Below are 27,664 nucleotides of genomic sequence, written 5' to 3' on the forward strand. Positions count from 1 at the left end.
GTTCTGAACCATAAAGTGACACAATTTAAATGAACTTGTGGCAAAGGAATACAAACAGTACATTCCATTTCAGTCTACAGCAAAGCAGAAACCTTGCAGTTGTTGCCCAGAAGACAAAGTAGCTCAAACAGCAGGCATTTCTCCTTGAATGTAGGAACAGAAGACCAGTTGACCAATCACTATTCTGAGATTGAGAACACTACTTGACCTATCACTATTCTGTGATAGAACTTATCTTCTCTAACAATAAAAACCTTAAGATTCTTGGTTAGGTTAATTAACCATTAATTAGAAAGACAATTCAAGACTGTAGGACTAATATAATTTTGTTAGTGCTCCACAGTGAAGCATCATAGAAGCAATCACTTTAAAACTATCAATAGCAAGCAAAACTATGTTTAGTATGTTCACTCTGCAACACAGGTCTTTTTTGAATGCAAAAAAGTGGAACAAATTTCAGAAAAGAAAAGCTGTAAATAATTAACCAACAAAAACACCCACAGCTCAGGCCAACAAGTCAATTAAATTCGAAGTTTATTCCAAAATGATTTTTTTCTTTCATTAACAGCAGTAGGATGTTTTTCAAGATCATCACTTGTATCTTGAAACAAAATTTCAAAGATATTACATATTCATCTGAAATACATCATCAAACATTATTGAACCTGAAAGTATACAAAGAAAGTCCTTATTTCCTTTGGGTGAACAGTTATTATAAAGTCCTCTGAGGTCTCTGTGCTGTTGAAGAATTCTGTAAAACACAAAAGCATGGGTAATTTATTAAATTAGCTTTACCTAAATGGACATGTTATTCTATCATATCAGTTTTAACTCATCCATTCCCTAAAAGCTGGTGTGAGCAGATTCTCCTCCCTAAAAACCCTAAGTAATATAGAGCTTAAGATGTACCCATTCATAATATCAAAATATACAACAATTTCTCTTTTCACACACTGACCCACACAGAAAATGTGCAATGACTTTCCAGTCATGCACCTTTTCTTCATCATGAATAAAGAGCAAGCAAGCTCTGAGCTGCAGGTCAAACAGAGCTTTAAACTCTCTCCTAGCCCATTCTAAAACCTCTGCAAGCTTTTTACAAAGCACAGTATGTATGTAAGTGACAGTAAGGACATTGTCCAAGCAACTAACTGGAATGAGAAATAAAATGAGGTTACCCACAGCATTGGATCTGAGTGTCAGCCCTAACTTGAATAATATCTACAGAGTCCTTTAAGCTGATTACAACAGAGATTTTTAACTGCAGCTGTGTGTTTTTCTGCAGCATAGGTTTAAACTTAAGATAAAAACAACTTATCAGCATCTGACAAAACTAATCCGTGTCACAAGTGTGAATTCATAAAGTAGCCACTTCTATCTGAACAAAGAAAACTCCAGAAAGATTCCTAGCTTTTGATATTTCTAGGCAAAACAAGATATCAGATAAATACAATGGTCTGGCACTTGTAGGGAATTTTAGCTAAATGTTCCTTCCTGCAGGCTGTGACAGGTACCAGCCAGAAACAATAAGTTTCTAATACTGCAATTAAAAAAAATATTTTTAACCAGAATAATCATCAAGCTTCAACAGTCAACAACAATATGGACACCAACCACTCCATTCCACCTACTTTTGCCTGCATATTGTGCAGTTTTCCATTTCCACCGCTCCAAAGTGTTCACATCCCAGGTGCCTGTGAGGGATCGCTCTTGCACTGCTGTCACTGACCCCAATCCCTTCAGCAAAGACTGTGAGCACAGAACACACCAGGAATCAAACAAGAGCTCATCAACAATAGTATCAACTCACCAGCCTAGTACACAGCAAGACCGGACAGAATTTTCAACTCTAGCATTGGCCTGTTAATTAGAGCAGACAGACTTTAAAAATCTGCAGGTCATGCAACACAAGGGAAATATAGTTTCATCAGGCTTCAAACTAAGAAGCTGAGGTGGGAAAGCTTCCCCTGCTTTGTAGTACAGTCTGTTAAAAGGGCTGAAACACACTCCTGTTTTTACTGAAACAGAGAATCCTACCCACTGTTCCCCATGTTTCTGTCATGACAATCAAGATAATAAACCCCTGCCATGGAGTACAAGCTACTTTCATAAGAAAGACCAAATAAACATGAAACTGAAAAAAAGCAAGTACATGATGAATAGCTCACAGAAATAAACTGCACACAAATAGTTTTCTTTTAATCCTGTCCATGTTTCCTTAATTATAGGCACAATTTTCAATAACTAAGGAAACAACAAAACAGAATCCTACTCTCTGCACTGGTTAAGGTACTGGAGGAAGTGTTGCACTACCAAGAGCTCAGCAGAACCTGTCCTACCCATATTTAGATATTCATGCTGTGCCTATGGCAACTTCATTGGAAGCAATGGCTTCTAAAGGTTGCAAAGCCAAGCAAGAAAATAAGGCCCATTTCCCTCTGAGGTTAAAGTTCTACTAATACTTTTGTATCCATCTTTTGTGTACCAGGATGTGTCATTCCAGAACCATTTTTCTCTGGAATAAAAACACTTTGCTTAGCATTCTGTCTTGAAGGGTCACATTTACCTTTAGATCTATCATCACAGGCTGAGACAGCACAGGATCCTCTCCAACTTCATACAAGTGTCTAATTCTTAGAAGGACACGACTGAAATCTGCATCACCTTGCTTCTGTTTACCTTCAAAAGAAATAAAAATGCATATATTTTCTTACTTTAAAATTAAACCCAAGCTTTAAACTTTTTTTTTTTTTTTAAGCTTTAAACTCTCAGCATTTGAACTCAGTTCCTGTTTCTTAAAGTTAGCAAGAGAACTAATATCAGGAAACAACCAGCTCCCACTTTCACAGGAATGTCCTTAATAGGCATGACAAACTCATGCAGGACAAATATTTTACTACTTGAGCAGAGAAATAATACAGAACAATTAACTTCCTTGACTGAGGAATTTAACACTTTGAATAAATAAAAGTACTAGCCACAGAAGAGAGGAAAAAAGAAAACCAGCTTATTTAAATACAACATCCAGTCACTTTTTTGAAGGCACCTACCCATGTGGATGCTGTGGACCTGCTCTGCATGATTGGAGCTGTACCTCCACCCTGGAATGCTCAGAGTCTGGAGGTGAAGATTAGGTGGCACAGTTACAGGCAAATCAGAGACTGAATTCTGTTGAAGTCGTCTGAGTAGCTTTGGTTTATATCCTCCATGCAAAATAAAGAAAAAAAAACAAAAAAAAACCCCAAACCATTAAACATCAATCACACACACAAGCCTGGCTAGAGCACTGTCAAGGGTAAAGGGCTTTTTGCCTATTCTGCCAAGGCAGAGGCAAAGTAGATGATATGCTTTCTCCTCCAAGATCTTCCAAGGTACAAAGCAGAAAGCAGCATGATTTTAACTGCTAGAAAAGTGTATCAGAGCTTTCCATAAAACAAATTTTACTGCAGTTTGAAATTTCACTACCAGATTTCAGTTTTAGTTGATAAAGCAAACAAATATTTTTAAAAGAATGGTCATTAAGGACTCACACATGGTGCACCATCTACTTTGCACTAATTGCCCATGTGAACATTTTGCTCTCATTAGATGCTCTAAAATTTCTTTTCGTCTGAAAGTAGAGATGATTATATAACAAGAGAAACATTTAATACACTTGGACAACTTCCATGCTTGAAATTAATGCAAAGTAATTAGCAGGCCCTAAATCTGCCTCCTAACTCACTATGTACTAACTTTGCCTCACAGGAGGCTGGAAGTCTGAATTCTAAAACTCAACAGCATAAATCAAAGCAGCATAAACAAACCCTTCAGATGCTAAAGATAGCATAGGAAATGGAATTATTACCTGATAATGCTCCAAACATTACTACTGGCCTATGCTCTAATGCCAGTGCACTCGTCCGATACAAAGTATTGGTGGCAGCCTTGGCTCCTAAAATAAGCCAAATGACAGGACGAACCACTGAAGAGTCATTCAAAGTGAGATTGTTATTCAGGTTCCACGGAAGGTTGTTCCATATTCTCCTGTGTAGCATCACCTGTATTGGAAAGGCAAATGTCACAACAGGAATCAGCCATCAGCAGTCATGCTGTATCATCATCAGGCCTGAAATTATGGTCATGTAGGAAAAGAAATAAAAATTTACACATCACCTCGACTTGTCCATTCCCTTGACTTGATACACCATGAGCTCTTTCTGCAAGCAGCATCAGCCTTGTGGTATCATCTTCAATGTAGGCAGTCTGGACCATAGGATAATAGTTCTGAAAACACACAGCAAACAGGCAGAGATAATATTAGCCCAGGAAATGGAGAAGAAAGACACAACTGGATTTGGATTACACCTCTGTGCCTACCCGAGCCACTGTGTTATTCACATATGCCTTGAATGGTCTTTTCTGCATCTGATACCCATTGTTGTCAGTGTAGAGAAGCTGTCTTGTGTTCAAATTTGTGCTTGTTCTTAGAATTGCTTCACGATTTAATTCCAAAGGCCCAACACTGTATTCTTGCTCTATCCTATGGCAAAGCAGCTTCCCATCGTAGCCTTCTGGCACTGAAAACAGCCTGGTGTACACTGCATATATATAGTCCTGAGAAGAAACACTGCTGTAAAAATGAGAGGAAGGATGCAGAGTTTATAAAGGGGAGCACTTGATTGGTTATGACAAAACTTGCAAGGCTGTCATGATGCCATCCTACAGAGACAACTTTCTTGCCTGTTTTCTATTTATTTCATGTACAATTATTTTTAATTTCAATTTAACTTCCAAGTATACAGACATTCAACCAGAGTAAGTGATATCCTGCAAGTTTCCTTCACATTATAAGTGTCAGGAGGATTCTTCATTTAAATACAAGCACTCTGTTTTTCTCAAAATTAGCAACAAACAAAAAAATTGTTATGACTCCCTAATCAACATATTTACATTGTACAGAATACATGCATTTTTTAAATCTGGGTGATATCAGCTTTGATGCAAGAATTTCACACTACTTTCCAAAGATTCTTCTCAACTACAATTCTTGAGCAATGCCTTGAGCTCACAATTTAGGAGAAACTGTACAGCAGTAACCTCATACATATCTAAACACTCCAGAGAAGTGAAGCTGTAATGGTGCTGTACCTGTAGAAATACTGCCGGATCTCTGTCATCAAGCTTCCAGTCATCACCTCCAGCCCCACTGCTTTTGCTACTGGAACAGCTGAAGCATTTGGAGCAAATAAGTAGTTATCTGAAGTGGGTCCTTTCTTTGTGTCTCCATTTACGTGGTACTCAAGGAACTCCTGGGTGAACTGGACAGTCTGGTTTGTCTCCCTGAGAATTCACAGAAGAGTAAAAATTATAAAATTTACAAATACATTTGGTACATGATAAATGCAACACTGAACAGCAACAGGAATGAGACTGGAAATGTAAAGACAAAAAACTGTTTCTTCACAGTGGACTGATTTTGTGAGGCTGAGTAAATGAGGACAGCAAAGAATTAAAGTGCTTCTCATTAAGATATATGTTCAGTTTGTAAGCAAATGGAGTTTCCATGTAATTTTCTATTTTTGTAGAAGAGAAGCATCTTAAGATTAAACATCATCTATATTACCTCATTTTGATGCCAGAGCTGCTGCAGGATTAAAACTACTCATCTCACAAGAATGAGGTATACTGCACTGCCCTAATGAGTAATTAGGTTCATTTAAGTTTGAAGCTAGGTAAAACCAGCATGATGCAAGTTTCCATGTCTAACACCAGTAACAATAAACTCAACAGGGTAGCAACATTTACAATCACACACTACCTACTATATTTCCTCCTCTCTTCACTGAAACTAACAGTTTAGCTATTCATTACTTATTTTCACCATTTTTAGAAAGTCATATGAAGGCAATTTTAAATGCTGCTATCAGCTGCCTGCTCTGCCTTTGGCAACTATCTGTGAAAACAGGAAAAATCACTTCATCTAGCATATAAAATTTATACTGCCAAACATTTTATCTTGTGCTAATACAGCTACCCACGATTTGAAATAACTGAGAAGAACATCAAAGTGTTTTATCCTACTTCTCTTATGAGGCACTTTCAGTTCAGGGGCAGCATCTAGAAGTTCTAACTGTTGCAGTTGAATGTAGAAAGCTTCACAATGGAAGATTCCAATTTTTTTCAACCTTTCCTCCCATTCTGACTTGTGAGGCCTCATTCTTTTCCATTATTCCACTGCAAACTTTCTGAAACTCAAGCCTTTTGAGCTTGTCTGAAGGCTTGTAAAGAAAGTGAATATTTCATTTCCTGTAGAGGCTGAATTCCAGCTCTTGCTGCCTGCAAGAAAAACTGGAATCTGAATTTAGATTTTTGTTCCTCTGCACTATATTTCTCATAGAGTCTGGAGACAGTTATGATTTGGAGGCACTCTGATAAAATACTTACTCCATGATTTTCAGTTAAGGTCCAGCTGTACTTTGAAAGTTGATTTTAATGATACTGGACAACAATTTCTTGCTCTAGGAGGCAGAATTATGAACAAAACTGCAGAGGTGAAAGAGATCTAGCCACCACCACACCAGTGTCAAAGGGGTCAAATATTCCATCAGTATATAATAGGTGACAATCTGAGTCCTGAGCAGGCAAAGCACAGCACAACTGCACAGAAGCTGAAGAAATTAGGCCAATTTGCATCAGTGAAGAAAGACCATCTGAAAACCTCAAATCTCACCTAAATCTTGATAATTCTTCCATTTTACCTACCTGATTAAATAGAAATGCCTTAGTTAGAAGTTTCCTTTTAAACAGTTTTATAGCTTTCTACCACAGAAAGAGTGATATGGGACTTGCAAAACACTACTTAATATAAGCTCTTACTTCGTGACTTATGGCTCATTGTGCAACCATAGTGTATGTGCTTACTTAGTAATTTTTAATAAAAATGCACATTAATAGCCCTTTTCTGCTCTAAAGTACACTAAAATTCTGCTGATATACTAGTTACTACTATGATATGTCATCTCAGACCAACTGCAAAGTTAAATAGGGCAACATCACAGAAACAGTATGGAATCATGCCTGCGCTAGTGTTGAAGTGTCAAGGAGGGCATGTGAAGTGGAGATAAGAAAGAATTTTAAAGACTGTTTTTAGTTGAGTCTTGGAATTAAGACACATAATACAGCCCATGGACTTATTTTTATCTGAAGCATTATTGAACCAAGCAGGCCATCTCACCTCTCTGTAATGCTGTGCATCAGGTTTGTGTTTTCATCAAACACAATCTGGTAGCACTTGTTGACCACAGGGAACAACTTTTGATTTTGCTGATCTGCACGAGTCAAGTCTCTCCGCTTGTACTTGATTGAGCTCCCAATAAATGCAGACTGTTTACCATCCAGAGGTTTAATACTGTATTTTCTGTAGCTCAGACCACTAATTGCAACTAGAATATACAGATCATAAGTAGACTGGGATTCCACGGAGCTTTGAACCTGCACATTAGCAAACACAAAAATGGTTCATTACAGAAAATTAATTAGCAAGGCAATTACCTTCATGTGTTGTAAGCCCTAAATTATAAAAATTAGCTTCTACTTTAATAATAAGTTTCTAAACATGCCATTCTTATAATTCTAAATTATAATGTAGATCCATGCTGCTTTTAATTGGGAGCCTGGTGAACTTGGATTAAGCTGAGTGTTTTGAGTGAAGGAAAGAAAGTCACTAAGCAAATTAAAGGGTTATTTTAATGTGAACATGGAATCATAGATTTAAGATCACACTGCAAAATGTCTATATGAGCAGATATACTCATAAATTAAATTGATCAGTCAAATGACAGAGAAGTGATTGAAACACAAGAGACATGATAGTGCAAAAAAAGAAAACTCATGACAAGAGGAGGAAGCACCAACATGCACCCTCACGTTAGGGAAGGCACATGGAAAGGAGGTAGAAGCATATATCATCCTTTTGAACAGTAAATAACACCACTGTTAAGTAATACTCATATATCTTAAACAACAGTTTTAACCATATTTAAATTACATGTATCCTGCCCACTAATGGCAATACTTCAGTACTACTTTTGATTTGGAGAAATAAAAATGTGACTAGATAAATACTGAACAGACTCTATGGACAAAGAAGATAGTTATGACTAACAAGCAATTCAAGCAAGCTGTTTGTACCTTCACACTGTGGACTGACATATGTCCAGTTACACCACAGACAACCTAACAATAGTGGCATCAACAGGGTCTTCTCTCATTCTCTCCCTTCACAATACTCATGCATGTGGTGCAGAAGGCAGCAGAGCATTTGCCAAAGCTTCAATTCCTCTCAGCCACATATTCACACCAATGTCTTGAGCTAATGTTTTATTCCTCACAAAAGGAAGGAGTGTGTAATCTGAATGCACATTTGAGCTGCACATACTGGAATTAAAAGACCCAAAACCACCTTGTCATAACTGCTAAAGACACTTTACCTAGCCTGAAGTGTCTATCCACATGCATGCAAAACTAACTTCTAGCAATAGAGAATACAAATCAACATAGTACAGACAGTTTTGCCTTTTTAAAATAAGGGCAACTTGCCTTTAGGGCATCCTAAATCCTTAATAAATTCCTTGAATAATTGTCAGTCTTGTATCTTACAAGACTGAAGTAACTCAGACAGAATGACTTCTGGGAGGTGACTGACAGGCAAGCATGACAATGTGCTAACCCAAAGAGATTATGGTTTCCAGATAAAGGCAGGATGATCTTATGCCATCACATGTACATGTACAGGAACAAGGGACAGCTGCTGTGCATCACTACCTGACTACAGTGTGCTTTCATGCACAGTCACACTCATAAGGCACAGATCACAGAAACTGTGCAGCTGGAAGAATTTGCTGAGCTATCTGGCATCTAAGGGACAGAGGAGAGCATCTGGAATTGCATCAGGCCTCTCCAGTCCTTATGTGCAGGAAGCATTCCAGGAGGTTTATCAAGCTACTGATGATGATGCATTCTGTACAGCAGATGCTCCTGAGAAATGCTAGTGCTACCTTTCACTTGAGGCCACTTTCTTCCCTCCCAGGGAACAGCTGGCTGTGTCTTGGAGCTCAGCTATGACAGAATGAGCCATCAAATGATAACTGACTGACACCAGTTTCTAAGACCTACATTTCTTAATTCTCTTCTTCTCCCTCCCCAAGGCAATCTGTCAGTTGTATAAACAGGGCTGTCAATTGTAAGGCAGTGCTTCAACATAAAAGGATTTATTTGAAACAGTGTTTTTTAGAGAAAGAAAAATAAGATAGGAAGCACCAGGTCACGCACAGCAGACAGACAAAGGACAAACCAAATACACTACAAGAGCAGCAAGTCCTTTTGGACAATTAAAAAAAATCTGTTGAGACAAGAGGCAAGTAAAAACAACCCTTAAAGGACAAGTAAGGAAATCACAATTCGACAGGAGGTAGAAAAATGACAAGTGAGAGAATAATAACAGAAAGAAACAAAGTTGAAGTACCTGTGCTGGCACAGAACGTCCCAGTTCATCATATACAGTCATTTCCTCACTGCTGACAGAAACTGTGACAAAGGTAGTGATGTTCCATGCCAGTGGGTTATAGACAACAACATACTGGTCAACATCTGTAGCACCTTTGAGCATGCAAACAAAAAAAAGTGGCAGTCACTACATTATGTATTTTAAAAACGTGGTATTAAAAAGTATTTAAGAAATCTGTCTAGGTACAACTATCTTATAAAATTTTACCATAAAACTCTGAAGTAAAACTTTATGATTGAAAAAAGGAAAACATTTTATAGCCCTTCATAAAAAACTTCTGCTTTATTCTTCTACTCTCTGCCCAATCAAAAAAGACCATGTATTCAGAAAATGACACCTGAGTTGAATGTAAATGCATTTAGTGTAGATAAGATGCTTACAACTCATTGTCATGCAGTATTAACTTTATCAGAGTTATACAGAAGATCAAATGAGAATCCTAATTTAAAAACAGCCCTGTAAAAATCCAAATTGGTCTGTTGCACAGCCCACGGCACTGCTTACATCTGACAGTTTAAAAAGTTCCCAAAGTAAAGATAAAAGGGACTGTACAGTCTTTAGAACAGATTTCTTAAAAATCCTTATACATTTTTTACACAAGCTGCCAGTACATTATAGCAAGAACATTTCTTGACTCTGACTGTGCTCTTTATCATGCAGTGCTCTATTGAAGAGTAAAGTTAGTTTAGTGACTACTCTGATCAGCACATCTTCCTCCCCTTGTTTTACATCTGAGGTCTGAATCTGAGAGCCAGGTCTAATATATGCACTGAGGTAAAGTTCTATCTAACATCAGCTGAGAAATCCTGGGTCTCATAAGGCAAACAGGATTTTCTAGCCATGGCTCACAGAACTTAGATGTACATAATATGGTGATTGTTTTGGAGGGAAACATGATAGTTTTCATAAGGTAGCTTGAAAATTGGAAAAGCTGTGCAGAAAGTACCTGGTTTTCCTGAGCCTGTAGTGTAAACAGAAGAATAGACCTCTCCATTCCTCTTTGCACTGTTGATATCAAATATTATGGAAGCCATTAGCTTCTTTACGTTGAACATTCCATACATCAAGTTATTCATGTACATGTCTGTCACTTTGGGAGACTCTGTGCCTGTTATACCATCGTGGTGCTGGACCTTATATTTAAAAGAAATTTGAAAGGTGCAACAGGATGACAACTTCAGATTTGCATTTGTATTAATGTAACAGTCAACTAAACTTCTGACACACAACTTTAAACAATAAGAGATGACAGCTATATTCAGATTCACATTTTGCCCACTCTGGATTCTTACAAACTGCATGAAATGGTCAAAGACAAGATGCATACAGATTTCCCTCTATACATATTCCTCTTTTAATATAATAAACTTACTTATAAAAAACCCAATCAAGTTACCAAAACCAAGAATGCAGAAAATATACTGTAACAAAACATGCTTTTCATTTCTTTCTTAGGTCTGGTCATTACCTTAGCAGACAAAATAATTATTGACAGCACTGAGGACTGAAAATGGTTAATGATACAAGGCTAATCACTTAGCAGCTGAACTTTGAAGAAACAATTCTGTCCTCCCTCTTTTAACTTGCAGCAGTAGAGAGTATCGGTTTTCAATTAGTTCCATTTTTGTTTTGGTTTTATTTACTTTTCAGAACAATTTTATAAATAACAAAAATGGCACTAAGAAAGGGAATTTCATAAGCAAAGTTTCAAACCACATACTCTTTCACTGGTTGAAGAAAACATTTGCCAGTAACCATGTCTTGAATGCATGGTTAAGAGGCTGAAATCATGTTTCAAGACAGCTTTTCGAAAACCTGTTTATTTTTACTTATGACTTGCAAAAGGGGGAAAGTTATTTCTGAAAACGTAAAAGCAATTTTGAAACACTCCAGCTGAAATGCTTATGCAAACTTTTCATTCGGAAAATAAACATTTTCATTCAAAATAGAAAATAAATCAATCTTTACCTCTGAAACTGCCCATCTGAGACTCTTCAGTTGCTCTAAGGCTTTACATTTGCAAATAGAACCTTCTGGGTGTTTCAGGACATACTGTGTGAAGAAGGATTCTCCAGCATGAAGCAGTGCACTCGCTCTCCTGGCAACTCCTTTCAACGTGCTCCGAGAAGTGTAAAACCCAGTCCATGCTTGGAATGGCTCTGTTTACAGTGGAGCAGATCCAATACACATCAAAATACCACTTCATTTATTCTACTGCTACTGCTACTAGTGTATTCTAACATGAATCTTACTGGGGCCATCAAGTAGAAAGGTCACAAAGCCTGCAAAGAAACTCAGCCGGGAACATGCATTTTGAAAAACTATCATCTCTCCTACAGGCCTAGTAACATGCAAGTTTGATACAAAGCCAGTACCAAGCAAATTAACCTATGTTTATGAACATTTCTTCCTTGAGGATCTGCACAAAAGAATTTTTGAACTTTCCCTGAAGTATATATCATTATTATTATATTATTACTATTAGTTGTTAATAAAGCAGATTTTAATCTTTGGTAACTGCTTGATACATGCACTCTGCCTTTCAATCTTCTAGTCAAAGGGATTTAGCTTAAATTTAATTTCCTCAAAATGAAGTAGAAACAGGGATGTGATGACTCCAAACTACTGCAGCACTTTAAAGTACATCAAAAGATGCCCTCAAGTGGTTACTAGAAAGTATTTCAACATTCTGTTTGTTTTAATGTTTCAGTATCCCACAGAGTGAACTAGGAAAACAATTTTTTGTTTATAAAATCACCTTAGTGGTGGAAGTGCTCATTTAGGGGCAATTTCTTTTAAAATACACTCGTGATAAATAGGCTTTCCAGAAAGAAATTGCATAAAGTGTTTTCCAAAGAGCATACAGGTAACTGTAATAATCTGCTATCAGCCCAAGATCAAATCAATGATTAGAAATAGGATCTTTAGCTAAAAAGGCTTCAGGACAAATTATTTTTGGCCTGAATGGTGCTAGAAGTTTAAACAAGAATTAATTCCATTTTAGGTTTCAATATTACAAGCAGAAGAACCACACATACTTACCAGCACAGTACAATGAATGCAGAGCAGAAAGAAATATTATCTGGGACTCAAAATTTGAGTTTCCATATGTCATAAGTGACACTGAGCCCAACAAGTGACTCACAATAAAAGGGCATAGCAAGAATAAGAGGATTAATCATCAAGAAGCAAAACAGCATGTGGGAGAAAGTGCACTCAAATCTACACTGCAATTGCAAGGCACAGAAAGTCATTTGGGGGAAAAAAAACTACATCTCTGTGTGGGCACCCACCTGGAACACTGAAGTTGCTGCTATTATGCAAGCTAATAGCAATTGAATCCTGCAGGTAAATTATGCCAAAAGATAAAGGAAAGAGCCCAGATGTAAAAGGATATTAGCAGTTAGAGCTGGCAATGCTTTTATCAGCAACTTGTTAGATATGACATGATCCCTAGAGGGAGGTGAGGGAGTGAGGGATCAGTCTATGCCATGATTCACAGGAAGCAATGGTTATTTTTATTAATTGAAAAGTTAACAGACACATTACAGAACAGTCTGAAATATACACACACAGCCAGAAAAAATGTGATGAAGCAGTGGTAGCTACAATTATAGAGAAAAGTGTTTTAATGAAATCAATGGTATTTTAGTAATAAACCAGGCAATAAAATAAATTAATGAGTTCAGAAACTGAGAAGTTGGCTGTGTCTTCTCTGAGGTCTAAAAGGGTAAATTTATTGGGGAAAAGAATCAAAGGGATTTTGGGTATGGCATGACTTTTTTTTGGTATTTTTCTAGTACTTTTCAGGTCTGCTTGAAAAGCTAAGTTAGTTCAGTAGGAAAGCAACAAAGAGCTAGAAAGAACTTTTGTAACACTGTATTACAAAATTTCAGAAATACTGATGGTATTTTTACTTGTTCAGACTTCAGCTATGGGAGAATTCTTTCCCACCCCAAAATTTCAAACTTTTCTTTAATAAAAAAGGCATGATTTTCTGCTACAGGAGATTTTAGGGCTTCATCTACGTAAGTATTTTTGTTTGGATCAGGTCATCCTCACCTAGTAAGTTTTGTGTTATATAAAATATTGGATTTGGAGCTCACAAACAAGATTCCTGATGGATGCAACAAGCATCAATGGGCATTCAAGTCTATATGACCAGATTATATATTTCCTGCAAATACTTAAAGTGTGGCCACCAAACCCTCAACATTGACTGTTTCAGTTTGGGAGCCCCCATCCCAATGTAGTAACAGAGAACCACCCCAAGAGCTTTCAGATTGCCTTGGTCCCTTGGTTACCTGTAGCTTCTCCAGGCATTCACAGATCACCCCACATCACATTTTCCACTTCTGGTTTAAACTATGCATAATCCATTCTTTTTAACAGTAAAAATAGGACACTGTTCTATTTCACCACACTGCCATCTTTTTTACACTACTAAGTTGGTATCAATTTATCACCTCACAGAGTAAATAAATTCTATAAGGCATTTTTCTTCTTTATTTCTCATTTTTCTTCATTAACATTTTACATCTGAGGCAGACATTAGGCAGCTGTTTACTTAATTACCTGTTGAATATGGAAGAAAGTCCTGAGAGTCCCGAATTTCCCATGTAAGATTCCTGCTATAAACTGCTTGGAAGAAATCACTGACAGTGGCATACTGGACAGTCACTCCAAACTCAGCAGAATGCTTGTTAATATAATCCACCAACAGGTCCATGTTAGAGTACTGAACAGATGCATTAAAGAACTGCTTGTCACAGCCCTGAAATTCCAAACATAGAACAGCCAAATGACCTTGGGTCACATAAATAAGGAGGATCATTTCCAGGGGTATTTATTTTGATTTTGACTGCACATATAACTGATATTAGTTACAAAACTACTGAGACTGGGCAGGGTTACTCACACAGATTGTCTGTAATCATGAAAAAATCATGAAGAAGCATAGTTTTAGAACCATATATTCTCTCTCCTTCTTTACATAGCATTATCACAAGCAGAAAACCCCGGAAGTTTTATTACATTACTGCAAAACTGTGGCTTTGGATCTAGATGTTAGGGATTTGTTTGTACTATTCAAAACTCCTCTCCATTCCAGCACAATTTTCACTATAGCACAACTACAGTGTTATATTCTGTTGTTATATTCTGCTTCTCACTCACTACAAAAATAATAAATTCAATATAAGCAACAGTGTCATAAACACAGGAGAAAAACAAATCAGTGACTCAAAGCTGCATCAGTCAGAAAAAGTTTCTTTGTAACAACAGATATTGTGGTGAAATAGCCCATAAAGAACACACATAATCCTTTAATCTTGTAATTATGAGACCTACAGCATCCATCAAAATTAGAAGCTAGACTGCACATTCAGTTTAGGTGAAGTTATTCTTTCCTAAGTACTTGGAAACAGCACGAGCACATCAGTGCTATATGTATGTGTAAGATGTAATTAACACAGCACATTGCTGAAGAAAGTGTTTGGATGACCAAGCTGAGGCATGTTTGCTTATGGTTCTAAAATACAAAGCTAAAATACAAAGACTGTATAGGAAAATGGTTATACATCTGTTAGAAAAGACCATGACTACCTAAGTTCCATACACTTTCCTATAATGTTGCAATTTTTGTTAACAGAGTTATATTGGACTAAGCAGTTAAAAAAAGGAGATTATTTAAATAGACATAGCAAAGGGTGAAAAAAGAAGCAGTACTGCAATATATAGTTATGCAAGAGGTTATCTTTACAGTTTTGTCACTTTTTTTTTTTCTATATTGAGTAGGGTGGAAGACTTGATAGACAACTGTCAGGCTATACAAGGAAATTTTAAGTATCATTACTAGTCAGTCATTTAGACCACAATTATTAGAAAAACACTTCATGTTACATGATGTCACATTTCTGCAGCACCTACTGCATCAAGTATCATCCACTCACACTCTGGAATGTACCTGTCTCATCTGAAGGAAACACTGAGCAGGCACTTACCCATGGCCACAACACTTCCCCTGTCTGGAACCAGGCTGCTCTCTCCTTAATGTTTGCCACCATGGTTTGTGCATACAGGTGGATGTTAGCATCTGTAACTGGGAGACTCATGTCTGGATAAACACCATCTTTTGGTGGATCTGGGAAAGTTGCAAATCCATTCCAAAAAAATCCTGACCTAGAAGCAGAAAGCAGTAAGCTGTAAACAGGATTTACTCAATTGGGAAAAACATATCAAAAGGTGCTGGTATAAAAAGTACAAACCCAGGGAATAAGAGGCAAAAAAATTCCATTTATATTCATTGTTAGCATTTAGGTTTAAGCATTTATTTGGGGTGGAGGTAGGGGGAAGAGTCTCCAGTTTTCTTTCAACACTGTGCAAATTTTTAAGTCCCTGCTGCTTGCTGGCATAGAACAAAGAAACCATAGGACAAAACAGCAAGCTTTGTAACAATGAGAATGTTCCCCCAGGTAGACTTGATTTTCAAAGAGTATTTTACTGGATAAGCCAATAAGCAAAATAAAGTTTTCAAAAGTTCTCAAATTGCCTTACAAAATAAATGGCAATTTTCTGTTGCTTTAGTTTATACATGGCAATATATACAATCTCAGCTCAAGATAATGCTGAAAATCTCCCATAGAAAATCAATTAGCAATAGCCAAGTCCCTACTGAGCTTCCTGGAGCTTTTAAATCTTTACTTCCAGGCAGGGAAAAAAAGACTTCAGTCCTGCTTTGGCCATTTTATGTTTACAGTAATTAATTTGTTTCACATTTTTTTTCTTTTTTTTTTAATAAGGAGTGACATTGTAAGTCAGTCACTGTATTTTAAGTAGATGAAAGCCATACCTATGCTTCAAGCCTCCTGGTGTAAGAAAGTAAGTCTGTCAATACTTATTTTTTATGCCTGTCACTTTTGAGAATTCCATTGTTAGGTACTGAGCAAACTTCATTTATTATAATGGAAAGCTGGGGATGCTTAATAATCCTTACTCAGATCTACAGAGTCTAGACATCTTCTTTACCTACCACACATCAGGAGAAAGCAGTAGGGTACTTTTGAAAGAAAGCAGTCAAAGAAAATGCTTAAACCCCAGTAATATAAACTCTCAGAAGTGAACAACATTTATGCATATTTGGGAAACCTTCAGACCTGTTTGAAAAAGGTAATTGTGATGGAGTACAGTAGCTGTACTGATCCATAACATGGGTGAAGATCTCCTGTCTTGCAGATAAGGAAGGAGAGCCCTGCCATACAAACTGAAGCTTCTGGAAAACAAGAAGAGGTAAGAAACCATTACCCTTGATGACATTCAAGGAAATAAATCATTAGCAGCTTAAGACTTCAGAGTTCCCATCTTTCTTCCACCACTTTTAATACTTTTAAGTGTTTTTTTCTGAAGATCCAGTGCCAATGGTACTCCAGACAAGGTCACACACTATATACAAGAGGCCACATCAGTGCCTCTTTCCATTAGAATTGATGCAGAAGCAGAGGAGGCAGCACACTGCCAGCATATTAAAATCTAGAGCTAAGCCTGGCTTATCACAGCCATTATACCTCAGTTGTTTCAATGGAAACTGAACACCTACAAGCTAAAAAAAATCCAGATGTAGTCTGACTACACTGTAGACAGTGGGAATAAATGTTATCTGATGTTAATGTTTAAATTCTACTGAAGCAGAATTTTACTGTTTTGGAAGCCTTCAGATGGTTAAGGGCCAGAAAAAAAAAAAAACAACTGGCTGGGCAAAGATTGTCAAAAGCTCATAAAAGACTTCAACAGAAAGAAAGCTCAGCAAATCTTTGCAAACACAAGGTGCTAAGTCCAGGCTTCACTAAATTCAACATGAATTATGTTGTCTTCTTCAGAGACACCTGAGTTTTACCCAAGATTCATAAAAACTGCTTAGTGCCCAGAACATAGTGGTGAAAGCCCCTTTTTTCATGTAGAGTAAAACTGATTACAGATTGGAGTCCAACACTGATAGGAAAAGCATTTACTGTGTATGGGACACTGTGCAAGAGAAGGCAGAACATGAAAGAAAACCTGAATTCAGCAAAACCATGAACAGCTGCCACTTTAACTCACCTAGTATTGTTAATTTTACAGGCACAAATAAATGTTCTAGTGCCCAAAGGCACTTTAAAACTGCCCACATAAAACCCAACAGATACAAGATTTTCTCAGGAAAAGCTGGAACTCTTACATATCTCTGCTTCAAACACTCCTAATTCTGTGTCCATTTAAACTTGCCCACTTGCCCACATTTTGTGTCTTCTTCAAGCTATGCTACATTTTATCACTGACCAGAAGTCATGAAGACATGAATTGACCATATAACCCAGATTTAATGTTTCACCATTACCATATGCAATCAGCATGTCCCATTTAAACAAGAAATACCTGCAGTTTCTTGCAGAGATGACAGAGATTCTTATCTTAATGTCATGGTTTAGATTACTGTGAGTAGAGGCCAGCATTGGTTTCATTCCTAAGGGTATTTTTACCTTGTTTTTCTGCATGTCAGCCTTCAGGTCATAGTCGATACGAGAAATAAGATGAGCATTGAAACCAGCCAGAGCAAAAAGAGTTGGTGTTGTAGCTGAAGCTCCAAAAGGATCAACGTGCCAAGAAAACTGAGGCCTGAAGCCAAAAGTTTCATACAAAAACCCATGACCCTCTGCAAAACAAAATTTGTTTAGGTTAGGAACACTTCTAAAAGTTAATTTTGCAAGTTTAATAGGCATATTGTGTTACAGGTAAGCGCTTAGGATAAATTCTTGTTTGAATGCTGTTTCCCACAGCATTCAAAGTTTCAGGAATTCAGTCATTCACAGAAAAAGTTTGATTCTGACAATGTTTATATTGTTATGCCAACTATAACTCATTAACATTACAAAAGATTAATAACAAAGAGGAATTATGATTAGAGACAAGTCTTGGGAAAAGTATGTAGAGACAGATTAGGTTAAGGCTAATACCAGGTTGGAGTCTGCATGAAAATAACAACCTGGGGCTTAGTTTAAGTCTGCTCAAATCATAAAACCCATTCTCAGAAAATTTCAGTCTCATGTTAATGACAAAGGGACAAGGAAGAAAGCCATCTAAACAAAACTAGCATGAACATGATTATTGGTCATATGAAAAGAAAAAAACCAAATGTTAATAGTGAACTTGATACAATATATTATTTGTTATTAACCAATTTTACTAACATGGTTACTAATGTTACTAATATAGAAATGAGTTTTGAAAAACAGAAAATCCCAAACTAGAAAAGCCCACACAATGGCATGAACCCAGAAACATAATTTGAATCAAACTGAAAAAAGAAACAGGAAAGCAGTAGATTTTATTTGGAACTCAGGTATATTGCACTTGGACACTCATCATTAAAAAAAAAAGAAAAGAAAAAGTGCAGATAATTATTTCATAGTCACAGAATTATGTTCAGAACTATCTGAAAATACAATCATATCTTCCCTGGTTTGGAATAACTCCATTTCAAATTTTAATATCACATTTGAATAAGTGAGGCTGCAAGGCCTCTTTTCACTTCATCTTTCCCTTGGTTAATGTCCTCCCTAGCTAAAATATTCACAACATGTTTAAGTGTTCTTACAGGAGGCATATTTGAAGCAGAATTTTCTAGACTCCTCCATAACATACAGGAGAAGACATGAAACCTAGACTGCAAATGTCTTCTCAAGTCAAACTCCACACAATCCATTTTCTTTGTATGTCCTTAAACTGAGCAGAGTGCTTTCAGGAAAAACAAATGAGAATTTTAAAATACATTAATACTTCTGTTCCTGATTAATAAATTATCAAGCTTGAAATTTCTTTTTTTAAAATAAATATAATGTTTACACAGAATTAAATGTTAAATTAGAAATAATGTCTTTTTCAGCTAACTCCAATGAATAGAAAAGCTGTGTTTGTGTTTAAGAAATGGATTCTTCAATCATTTTAGTATTTTATTTGGAGAAGTCCTAAGTTCAGTGTTCTAAGCCCATAAAGCAACCTTTAAGCATGGGAGTCAGAGGAGAGATAAGTTATTATCCTCTCCTCCCTTGTCTAGAGTGTACTGAGGTAGAGAAGCAGCTGCTAATCCTGTGCTCCTGATAAACACTGACAAGCAAGGAACAAGGCCAGTGGTGCTGTGCAGTCAGATGCAGAAAACAACAGAAGTGTTTTCTGGCCCTTTACTGCCCCATGTAGAAAGCTGCCCAGAGGGTGGCCCTGGAACAGGCAGAGTTTCCATCAGCCATGGCAGCTGGTGCTAACACATCCCTGCCCTGCTACAGCTTTGGGGCATTGAAGAGACATCTCTAGCACAGTGGTGGCACCAGTTATCCTGCTCCTGTTTGCCTTAACCAGTGCAAACAAACCTGTGTACTAAAAGACTCTTCAAACCATCAGATGGGCTGGTGTAACATACACGTTAGATGCAAAAGTAAGATTAAAATGGCAAATAGCACCTGTCTTGAAAATATGCACCTCTTTCTAACAGAAGATTACAATGATTACAAATGGGGGTTTCTTTATCAAGGAAGTGCTTCAATAAATTTTAATTGACCTCAGTGACATTCCCTGGCCCCCATTCTGCAGAAGACTTTACCTAAACAATATAACTTCCCCATACTCTGAATTGCTACCAGGCATTTTCTTGAAAATTGTTTCAAACCTTCAATTTCACCATAACTATCTTCCCAGGAACTTAAGCTCTCAAACACACACACACACACACAAAAGACCTCTGCTCCAAACAAGTTTATACTTGACAAACCAGCTTTTGCTAACCTTTGTGCCTCCTGCAGAACTGTCATGTTCTAATGGGGTTTTTTAAAGCAATGATTCTTATATGAATAACACACCAGCAAGTAAAAAAATAAGAAATGCTTTAATTAGTTCTTAAGAAGTCAGAAAATAATACTAATTTTGGAGTGGAAAAATGAAAATCAAACCAAACCTCCAAGGTCGTAACAATGAAAAATAAAAGTTCAGTGCAAATAGGCATACCCGTCAACTGTAAAATTTGATCATCAATTAGTGTCACAGCTTCATCATGCATCACTTGGCCTCCAATGACAAATTCCAGTCGTCCCTCCTGAAGCAATTGATGGACCTGTGATATTGAAATTAAGACACAGAACAGAAGCCTCATTTCAGTCTTATAGACAAAGGCTGCAAATTCATTTGATATCACAGCACATTAATTAGATACAACATTTGTCAAAAAGGCATCTAGGACAAAAAGTGAGATAAAAGGCTGACTGTACTGAGGCTACCTAAAGCAGAATAATGGAGAAAAAAAGTATTTCATTGTGCTGCACACTGATTTATCCAGCTTACACTGAAACCAGGTAACAGGAACAAAGGATGCACTGCCAGGTAGAACACTGACCTTTTGGTATTTCTCTGTAGTGCTGTTACTGTGCTTATTATACTGTCTGAACACCAGACACTGCTCTGGCAGCAGCCTGTAATCCTGCCTCAAGGCAGGATAGAAATGGAGGATTAAAATAGGAGATATTAATGCTTCTCCCAAAATCTTCCTCCTGCTGCATCCAGCTTGGCTTAGGGAAGGCACTTGGTGGCTGGATGAGGGAGCAATATACAATTCCTTGCAAGCAGCAGTGGAGCCCCAGGCAAGCAGTAATATGCAGGCTCCCAGGGTTTTAGCTGGAAACTAGATCTGTGGGATCCAGGAGAAAGACAGACTGCCATGCCACAGTGGCCATAAACATGTCTCCTCTGCTCCCTATGCATCTATCTTGCCCTTGGGGCACAGACAAGTGGCTCAACTTGTGACTGACAGAATGCTTTATTAAGAAATAGCTATTAGACGGGTTTGTCTGCCTGAATAACCCACTGCTAACCTTAATTTTTGGTCTTTCTCCTAGCTTAAAAAAATGTCAACAATCTGCTCAACTTTCTGGTGGCTTTTTTTGGAGGGGGGAGGGTGTTGGTTGTTTTCTTTTTATTGGCAGGGGAGTTTAATTTCAGCTCCTAGAAACAACAGGTATACTGACAAGTACAGCCTTCAGCAAATGCTGGATGAAGTGGCGGGTGGTGTTTGGAGGGAGGAATAGTCTATGTCCATTTCTAAAAGTGTTTGGAATCTTCTGGTTTTATTTTAGCTACTTTAGAAATTCAGAGATCTCAAACTTCCAATAAGTAAAGTTTATGCAAATACGTATTTTAATCCTCAACTTTACTTTTTTTAATCTGTCATGTAGGATGCCATTTTTAGAGTTATTATGTTTATTTTCCCAGGAACCTTCAGTGTCTACTCAGATAGGATGCCAGATTGTCAATTTTGATTATAATCATTTCTCTCCTTCACAATGTTGTGAAAACGCTTCAGGGCTCAGCATTCCTAAATTAGTTCCAGCCGACTGTGGTAACTGATTAGCATGCTGGGAGACTAGATAACTGATATCTGGTGTCAGCACAGAACTGGCCCTGACCTACATGAAAAGAATCTGTGATTATTATTCCCCATTTGGATGGATGTCCAAAATATATCTCCGATCCAAACATGGGGCCACAGAAATGTTTTTTTAATGTAAGCTTTGTGGAACCACTGAGAGTCTGGAAACACAAAAATAATTCAACTAATTTAAGTAACATCCAATCTTCCTCCTCCCAAAAAAAGAAAAGAAAAGAGTATCTGTAAAGATGAGCACTTTTTCTGAAGGGGGCAAAAGGAAGGACAAATGGAGGAAACAAATGCAGTAGTATAACAAGAAGCAGAATGCTATGGTTTTAGATCCCTGAGACCATACTACCATTAATTCATGACTACAAACCAGACAGAAGTGGCACACTTGTTTTTTTTCCCCTTAGTTAAAGCACCAAGGCAACAATCCATAGTAAGGAGGACATTTTTCACACATGAAAATTCTGTGTAAATAACATGTACTAAGAACTACAAGGTTCCCATCCAGCTGAATACTGCTGCAGTACATTTCACTCTTACATATTCTCTTGTCTGAATTGAAATATCAGCTTCTGTATCCAGGCTGTACCTTTTACTAGTTTTTAATGCTATAGCTCCAATACAAAGCAGATACTTCAAAACAAACCCGAGTAAATCACTAAATGACCAAAGGAAAAAAAAAAGGAAAAATTAAAACCAGAGTGCCTATACCACAGAAAATCATTAATGCTAGAGTTCAAGTGGAAAAAGCAGGGCAGTAACCAGAGTGACCTAATTTCAGGGACCAGTATTTGCAACTTGCTAATGTTAAAAACATATAATTTATCTCCAAATTACAGTTTCAAAGTTAGGCACACAGGTTTAAGAGGAACTTAGTTTTAACCATTTTCATTTTGAGCTAAGAAACTGTAAAGTTACTAGAGAGCTGAATATACAATGCATAAAAGCAACGATTTAAAATAATTAGGCCAGGGAACTAAAGTCTGAATCATAGGTACTAAATTTTGCACTAGCAAGGTCAAATGTGATACACATTATTCTTCTGGGTTCCACATAATAGCAGGAAGAGATACAAGAAACATGGGCCTTGACTTTACATTTGGGTTATAGCAGCTGAATATACTTGAAATAAGATCAACTCACCTTTGAAAGTTGGAGGACTTTCCTGTCCTTCTACAAAGCAGTTCCTATGCTATTTTCTTCCCCATTTACAGTACAGTTCTCTAATTTAACAAATCCACAAGAAAAGTCCTACAACAAGTGAATGTGGGCAGAGTGGCCCCACAAAAACTGCAAACTGCATAAACCGAGCAAAATCTCTCATGCAAAGATCAGCTGTACACAGGCTGTTATTTGAATATGGAACATAACAGTTCAAGTGAAGGGCTATGTTAAAAAAACCCCAAAAAACAGACAAGAGGTGTGGTTTTTTACATGATGCTTCAAACATCTGGAACTTTAAACAAACTGAAATGTAAAGAACTGTTGCTCAGACCCTGGTAACAAAAGAGACCATAGAGCTCAGAGTAAGTACCCATGGAAAGCTGCACCTGTATGCTCTTTGGTTTTAGGATCCAAAATAAGCAACCAGCTGCTAGCCTATCAGCCCAGTCTTTGATTCAGTGTGTTTGTTTCATGTCGGAGGAAAGAAGAAGTGACAAATAAAACTTCACAATGTCGTTACTAGAAAAAAACACTGCCATTAAATGTGCAGTCACTGCTTTGCTGTACTATCTTTGTTTACAAATGGCAGGTTTTTGAGCAGCAATTAATTGGAAAGAACAAAAAAGTTCCTTCTTTTGAGCAGTGTTAGGTGTCAGATGTTTTGACAGGTATTGGTGCAGCCTGTTTCAGGTTCACCCACAGCTTAAAGTAGCATGGCCCCAGATAAGTAAGTTGCCAATGAAACAAGAACTGTAAAGTGTAAAAAATCTTCAGTGCAAAGGTTATTACCTCCTACTGCTCTAATCTATAGCTGGGATTTAACCTCTTGCAACTGCCTTTAGAGTTAAGGTCCTTTAAGTACTAGATTCAGAGGCAGCTTACACCAGACCTGGGTAAAAAGCAAATGGTGAAGTACTTTGCCCCTACTTATCCCCTGAAAAGAATGTGAACTGTTTGTTAGCAGAAAGCATGGCTTGAGTGCAATTTACCTGCTGCTTCTGTGTATCTGTGGCCACCATGTCCCACCAGAGTCGAAAGAATTCCTGCTCCACTGCAATAAATTTGCGCTGTTTTCCTTTCATTAGCTCTTCTGTAACAGTAGTGTAGACATTTGCTGCATAAGCGTGCATACTTTCCTGGGAAAAAAAAAAAAAATAAAAAGGAAGTAAATAAGCTCTGTTTTACCTAAATTAAAAGGCTGTTTCAAACACTCATTGGGCTTGAAAGGTGAGATCAAAAGTCTCACATTTATTTGCACACTTCCTTTGAGTTCTGATTACATACAGCCTTTGGCCCTTCTGCTTCAGAAAACATCTCCTGACTGGAGACCTGACTAGATCAAGGTGTAGCTTCTCCCAAGACCAGCACCAATATGGCTTTCTTTTAGACACACTGGGAAAAGTTTACCCCGTTCCTCATTGCTCACCTTGAATCATTTATGCCATGAATGATAATATTTTGCACCAACATAGTTAAAGACCTCACATGCACACTTCATTCTTCTGATCCAGCTCTTCTTTTGATGGCCTGAATCACCAGAATTGCTCCTTCAGAGCAAGTATGACTCTGTGCATTACCAGTAAAATGCAGTGATACATCTACTGTAAATTATACTATTATGAAAAATAACTCTATTTTGCCTGATGCTTTAGGATAGAGTAAAACTAAGCTGCTAAAAGAATCTTAGAATGAGTTCTACTGCTGACACAGAACCATCAGTGAAAGTGTGAGATTTTGTGCATCTATCCTAGCTTGCTCCTCAAAACACCTCTATTCCAGAATGATGCCTATGGACTTTTATTGCAATGCAAATGACAGTTTCACCCATCAAATAATCTACCATAGTGTTATACCCTATGATATGGTATCAAATTAACAACACCATGTTAATTTTGAAGTTGTGTACACAAAAAGATACTTTTTGTACACTTACCTTGACCAAAACAAAACAACTTTTGTTGACCAAATGCAGTCTTCCACTTTTTACTTAGTTTTAAAGTAATATTGTCTAAGGACAGCAGCCAACATGTAAGACTTCCTAAGATGTCCTCCTTGTAACAAAGTTATCTGTATGGACAGTTATTTTACACTAATCTAAGTGTAAAACCTAGTATTATCTACACTACTAAATAGATAACACATATCTACTTAAACTATTGGTACTTAAGAACATGCACCACAAAATAGTAGTTGACACATAGATCTCTCCCCAGTGAAAAACTAATGGCATGATATGTGAAACATGAATACAGAGTTTCAATTTAGGTAAATTTCCTACATGAAAATTACCATTTGAAATAAGGAGACAAAGTATTCCAAGTCAGAAATTAACTTTTCCTAGTGCATTGCTTTCCACAACAAAAATTCACCTACCTTTGTAAAAATACTCATGCCATTAGAAGAAGGAAAACATTTGTGTATAGGAGGAATGGCTTAAAATACTGTTGGGTTTATCTAAATAATTTCTCCCTCGATTATTTTCCTATTGGTCCATAAGGGTTCTTAGAAATCAAGATTATTAGACACTTAAAACAATGTAAAATTGTAACTAAGGATTTGACGTTTTAGTTTTGTGTTCTCTTATGCAATTTCTGGGTAAGATTTTGAAGTATCAAAGAAGAATTAATTAATCTTTCCTAAAAAGGGGAGACAAAATACATGCACAGCAGAGGTAGTGGGTGAGCCACTATCTCTTTTTTACCTGTTAGGCCTAATGCCATTTCACTCTGGTGAGTGAAGCATCCACAGCATCCTTCACACACAAATTCATATGAATTAAGAAGAATTCAGGATTTAGGATCTTGACTAACAAAGGTAAAAGGTATCAGGCCCCACCTGAATTATTTTGCTCTGCATCTCACGTATTTAGCAATAATTAGTTTGCTACTATAGTTCAGAGCTGCTAAGCTCCAACCCCACTCCAGCCAGAGAGGACCTGGGATCCTGCTCTCCCATCTTAAGAAGTGACAGAAGGTTTTCCTGGAGGTTTGGCTTTGTAACGAGATAAACATAAAGACCTTGAAAACCTGCCACATAAGCAAAACCCCATCAAATAGAATTAAGACTTTCCTTAAAAAAAAAAAAAAAAAAATAAATAAAATCCATCAGGAGCATCCTGCTGGACACAGACACATAAACCCACAGTTCAAGGGCACGGCTCCTAGGCTGACCATGCCTCCTCCAAAGGAGGATCCCCAAACACCAGGGGATGGAGGACACGCCAGGCCGGGCTCGGCGCAGGGGCTGCACCGGCAAGGATTCCAGCGCGTCTCCGCGGGGAGTTGGGCCGGGAGCGAGCCCCGGGAGCCCGCAGCGAGCCCCGGGAGCCCGCAGCGAGCCCGGCCCCGACAGCGGCTCCGGGCAGCGCTGCCTGCGGCTCAGCCCCGCCGCAGCGAACCCACCCCTCCGGTGCGGGACCCCGCCGACCTGCACCGTGTACACCCAGCCGACGTCCATGTGGCTGTGGGCGACCACGAAGGCGCGCAGCTCGCCGCCGGCGCGCGGCAGGAGGGCGAGCAGCGGGAGCAGCGGCAGGAGCAGCAGCGGGCTGTGAGGGACAGCCATGGCGGCTGCGGCGCTCCCGCTGCACTTCCGCGTCCCGCGGCGCCGCCTCCCCGTCCGGAATTAAATAAAAAAATTAGACGAGGGGCAGGAGGCTCCTCCGGGGCGGGAGGCTCTGAGGGCCGAGGGGCGGCTCCGCCTCAGCCCCGGGGTGTGTGAGATCGCCATAGCGGGCTGAGGGACCGGGCCCGCAGCGCCGGGGCGGCGCTCAGGGAATTCCAGAGCAGCACCGGGCTGCTCAGGGACAGGCTGGGTTCTGCATCGTGGACACCTATAAATCTTTTCGGTTTTAGGAAGTTCCTTTGAATTGAGCCCGAGTACTTTATTTCGTGGTATATTAGTTTATTAGGGGTTATTGTCTGTGTCTCTGAAGTTTGGAAATTGAAGAAGGATTAAATTTTGTGTGGTTGACCTTCTGATCCTATTGAAATTGGTTTCGTCACTTGTTTTATCGCTGCTAGGAACGGGTGCTGGGAACTAAAAAGATAAACACTCGTGTCTGTAAAAAGTCCAGGTGAAAAAGTAAAAAATCCAACCCCAAACTAAAAAAGTATTATCATTATAATATAGTCCAGTCAGAATCTTTGTAAGCACTTGCACCAGTTTCTGCCTATTAAATCATAGTGATATTGAAAGCCAAAACAGATTAAACTATTTTTTTAAACTTTGATTCTTTAAAATACATATACTATAGTTTAAATCAACTACCTTCCTTAAGTTTTAGTTTTGACTAAATCACATGCTTTTAACAACATTATAATTCTGAAACGCCAAAAATATCATATCAAAGTCCTCGCTCATTTCCAACAGTGCAAAAGTAAGGAACATAACAAGAAGCAGGGGAACTGCTCCCACCTCCAAGTTTGGTGTGGATTTAGCATTACTAGACCCCAACTTAGTTGAACCAGTCGTCCCTCTGTGATTGAAGGAAACAATCACAA

General features: G+C 38.0%; 1 protein-coding gene across 1 annotated transcript; it reads right to left on the bottom strand.

Annotated features, from left to right (window-relative positions):
* Positions 1-517: 517 nt before the first annotated feature.
* On the bottom strand, positions 518-26,948 carry MAN2B2 (mannosidase alpha class 2B member 2). The gene is made up of 19 exons (XM_079307027.1): positions 26,589-26,948; positions 24,152-24,298; positions 20,576-20,681; positions 18,061-18,233; positions 16,702-16,817; positions 15,550-15,727; positions 14,123-14,321; positions 11,516-11,706; positions 10,494-10,680; positions 9,506-9,639; positions 7,217-7,473; positions 5,131-5,322; positions 4,360-4,612; positions 4,156-4,266; positions 3,848-4,040; positions 3,051-3,203; positions 2,567-2,679; positions 1,632-1,749; positions 518-751 (listed from the first exon to the last, which is right to left on the bottom strand). The coding sequence occupies exons 1-19, from the start codon at positions 26,724-26,726 to the stop codon at positions 657-659; spliced, it is 3,054 nt and encodes a 1,017-aa protein (XP_079163153.1). The 5' UTR covers positions 26,727-26,948; the 3' UTR covers positions 518-656.
* Positions 26,949-27,664: the final 716 nt, after the last annotated feature.

The sequence above is a fragment of the Erithacus rubecula genome (genome assembly GCF_903797595.1).
Source record: "Erithacus rubecula genome assembly, chromosome: 5".
NCBI lineage: Eukaryota > Metazoa > Chordata > Aves > Passeriformes > Muscicapidae > Erithacus > Erithacus rubecula.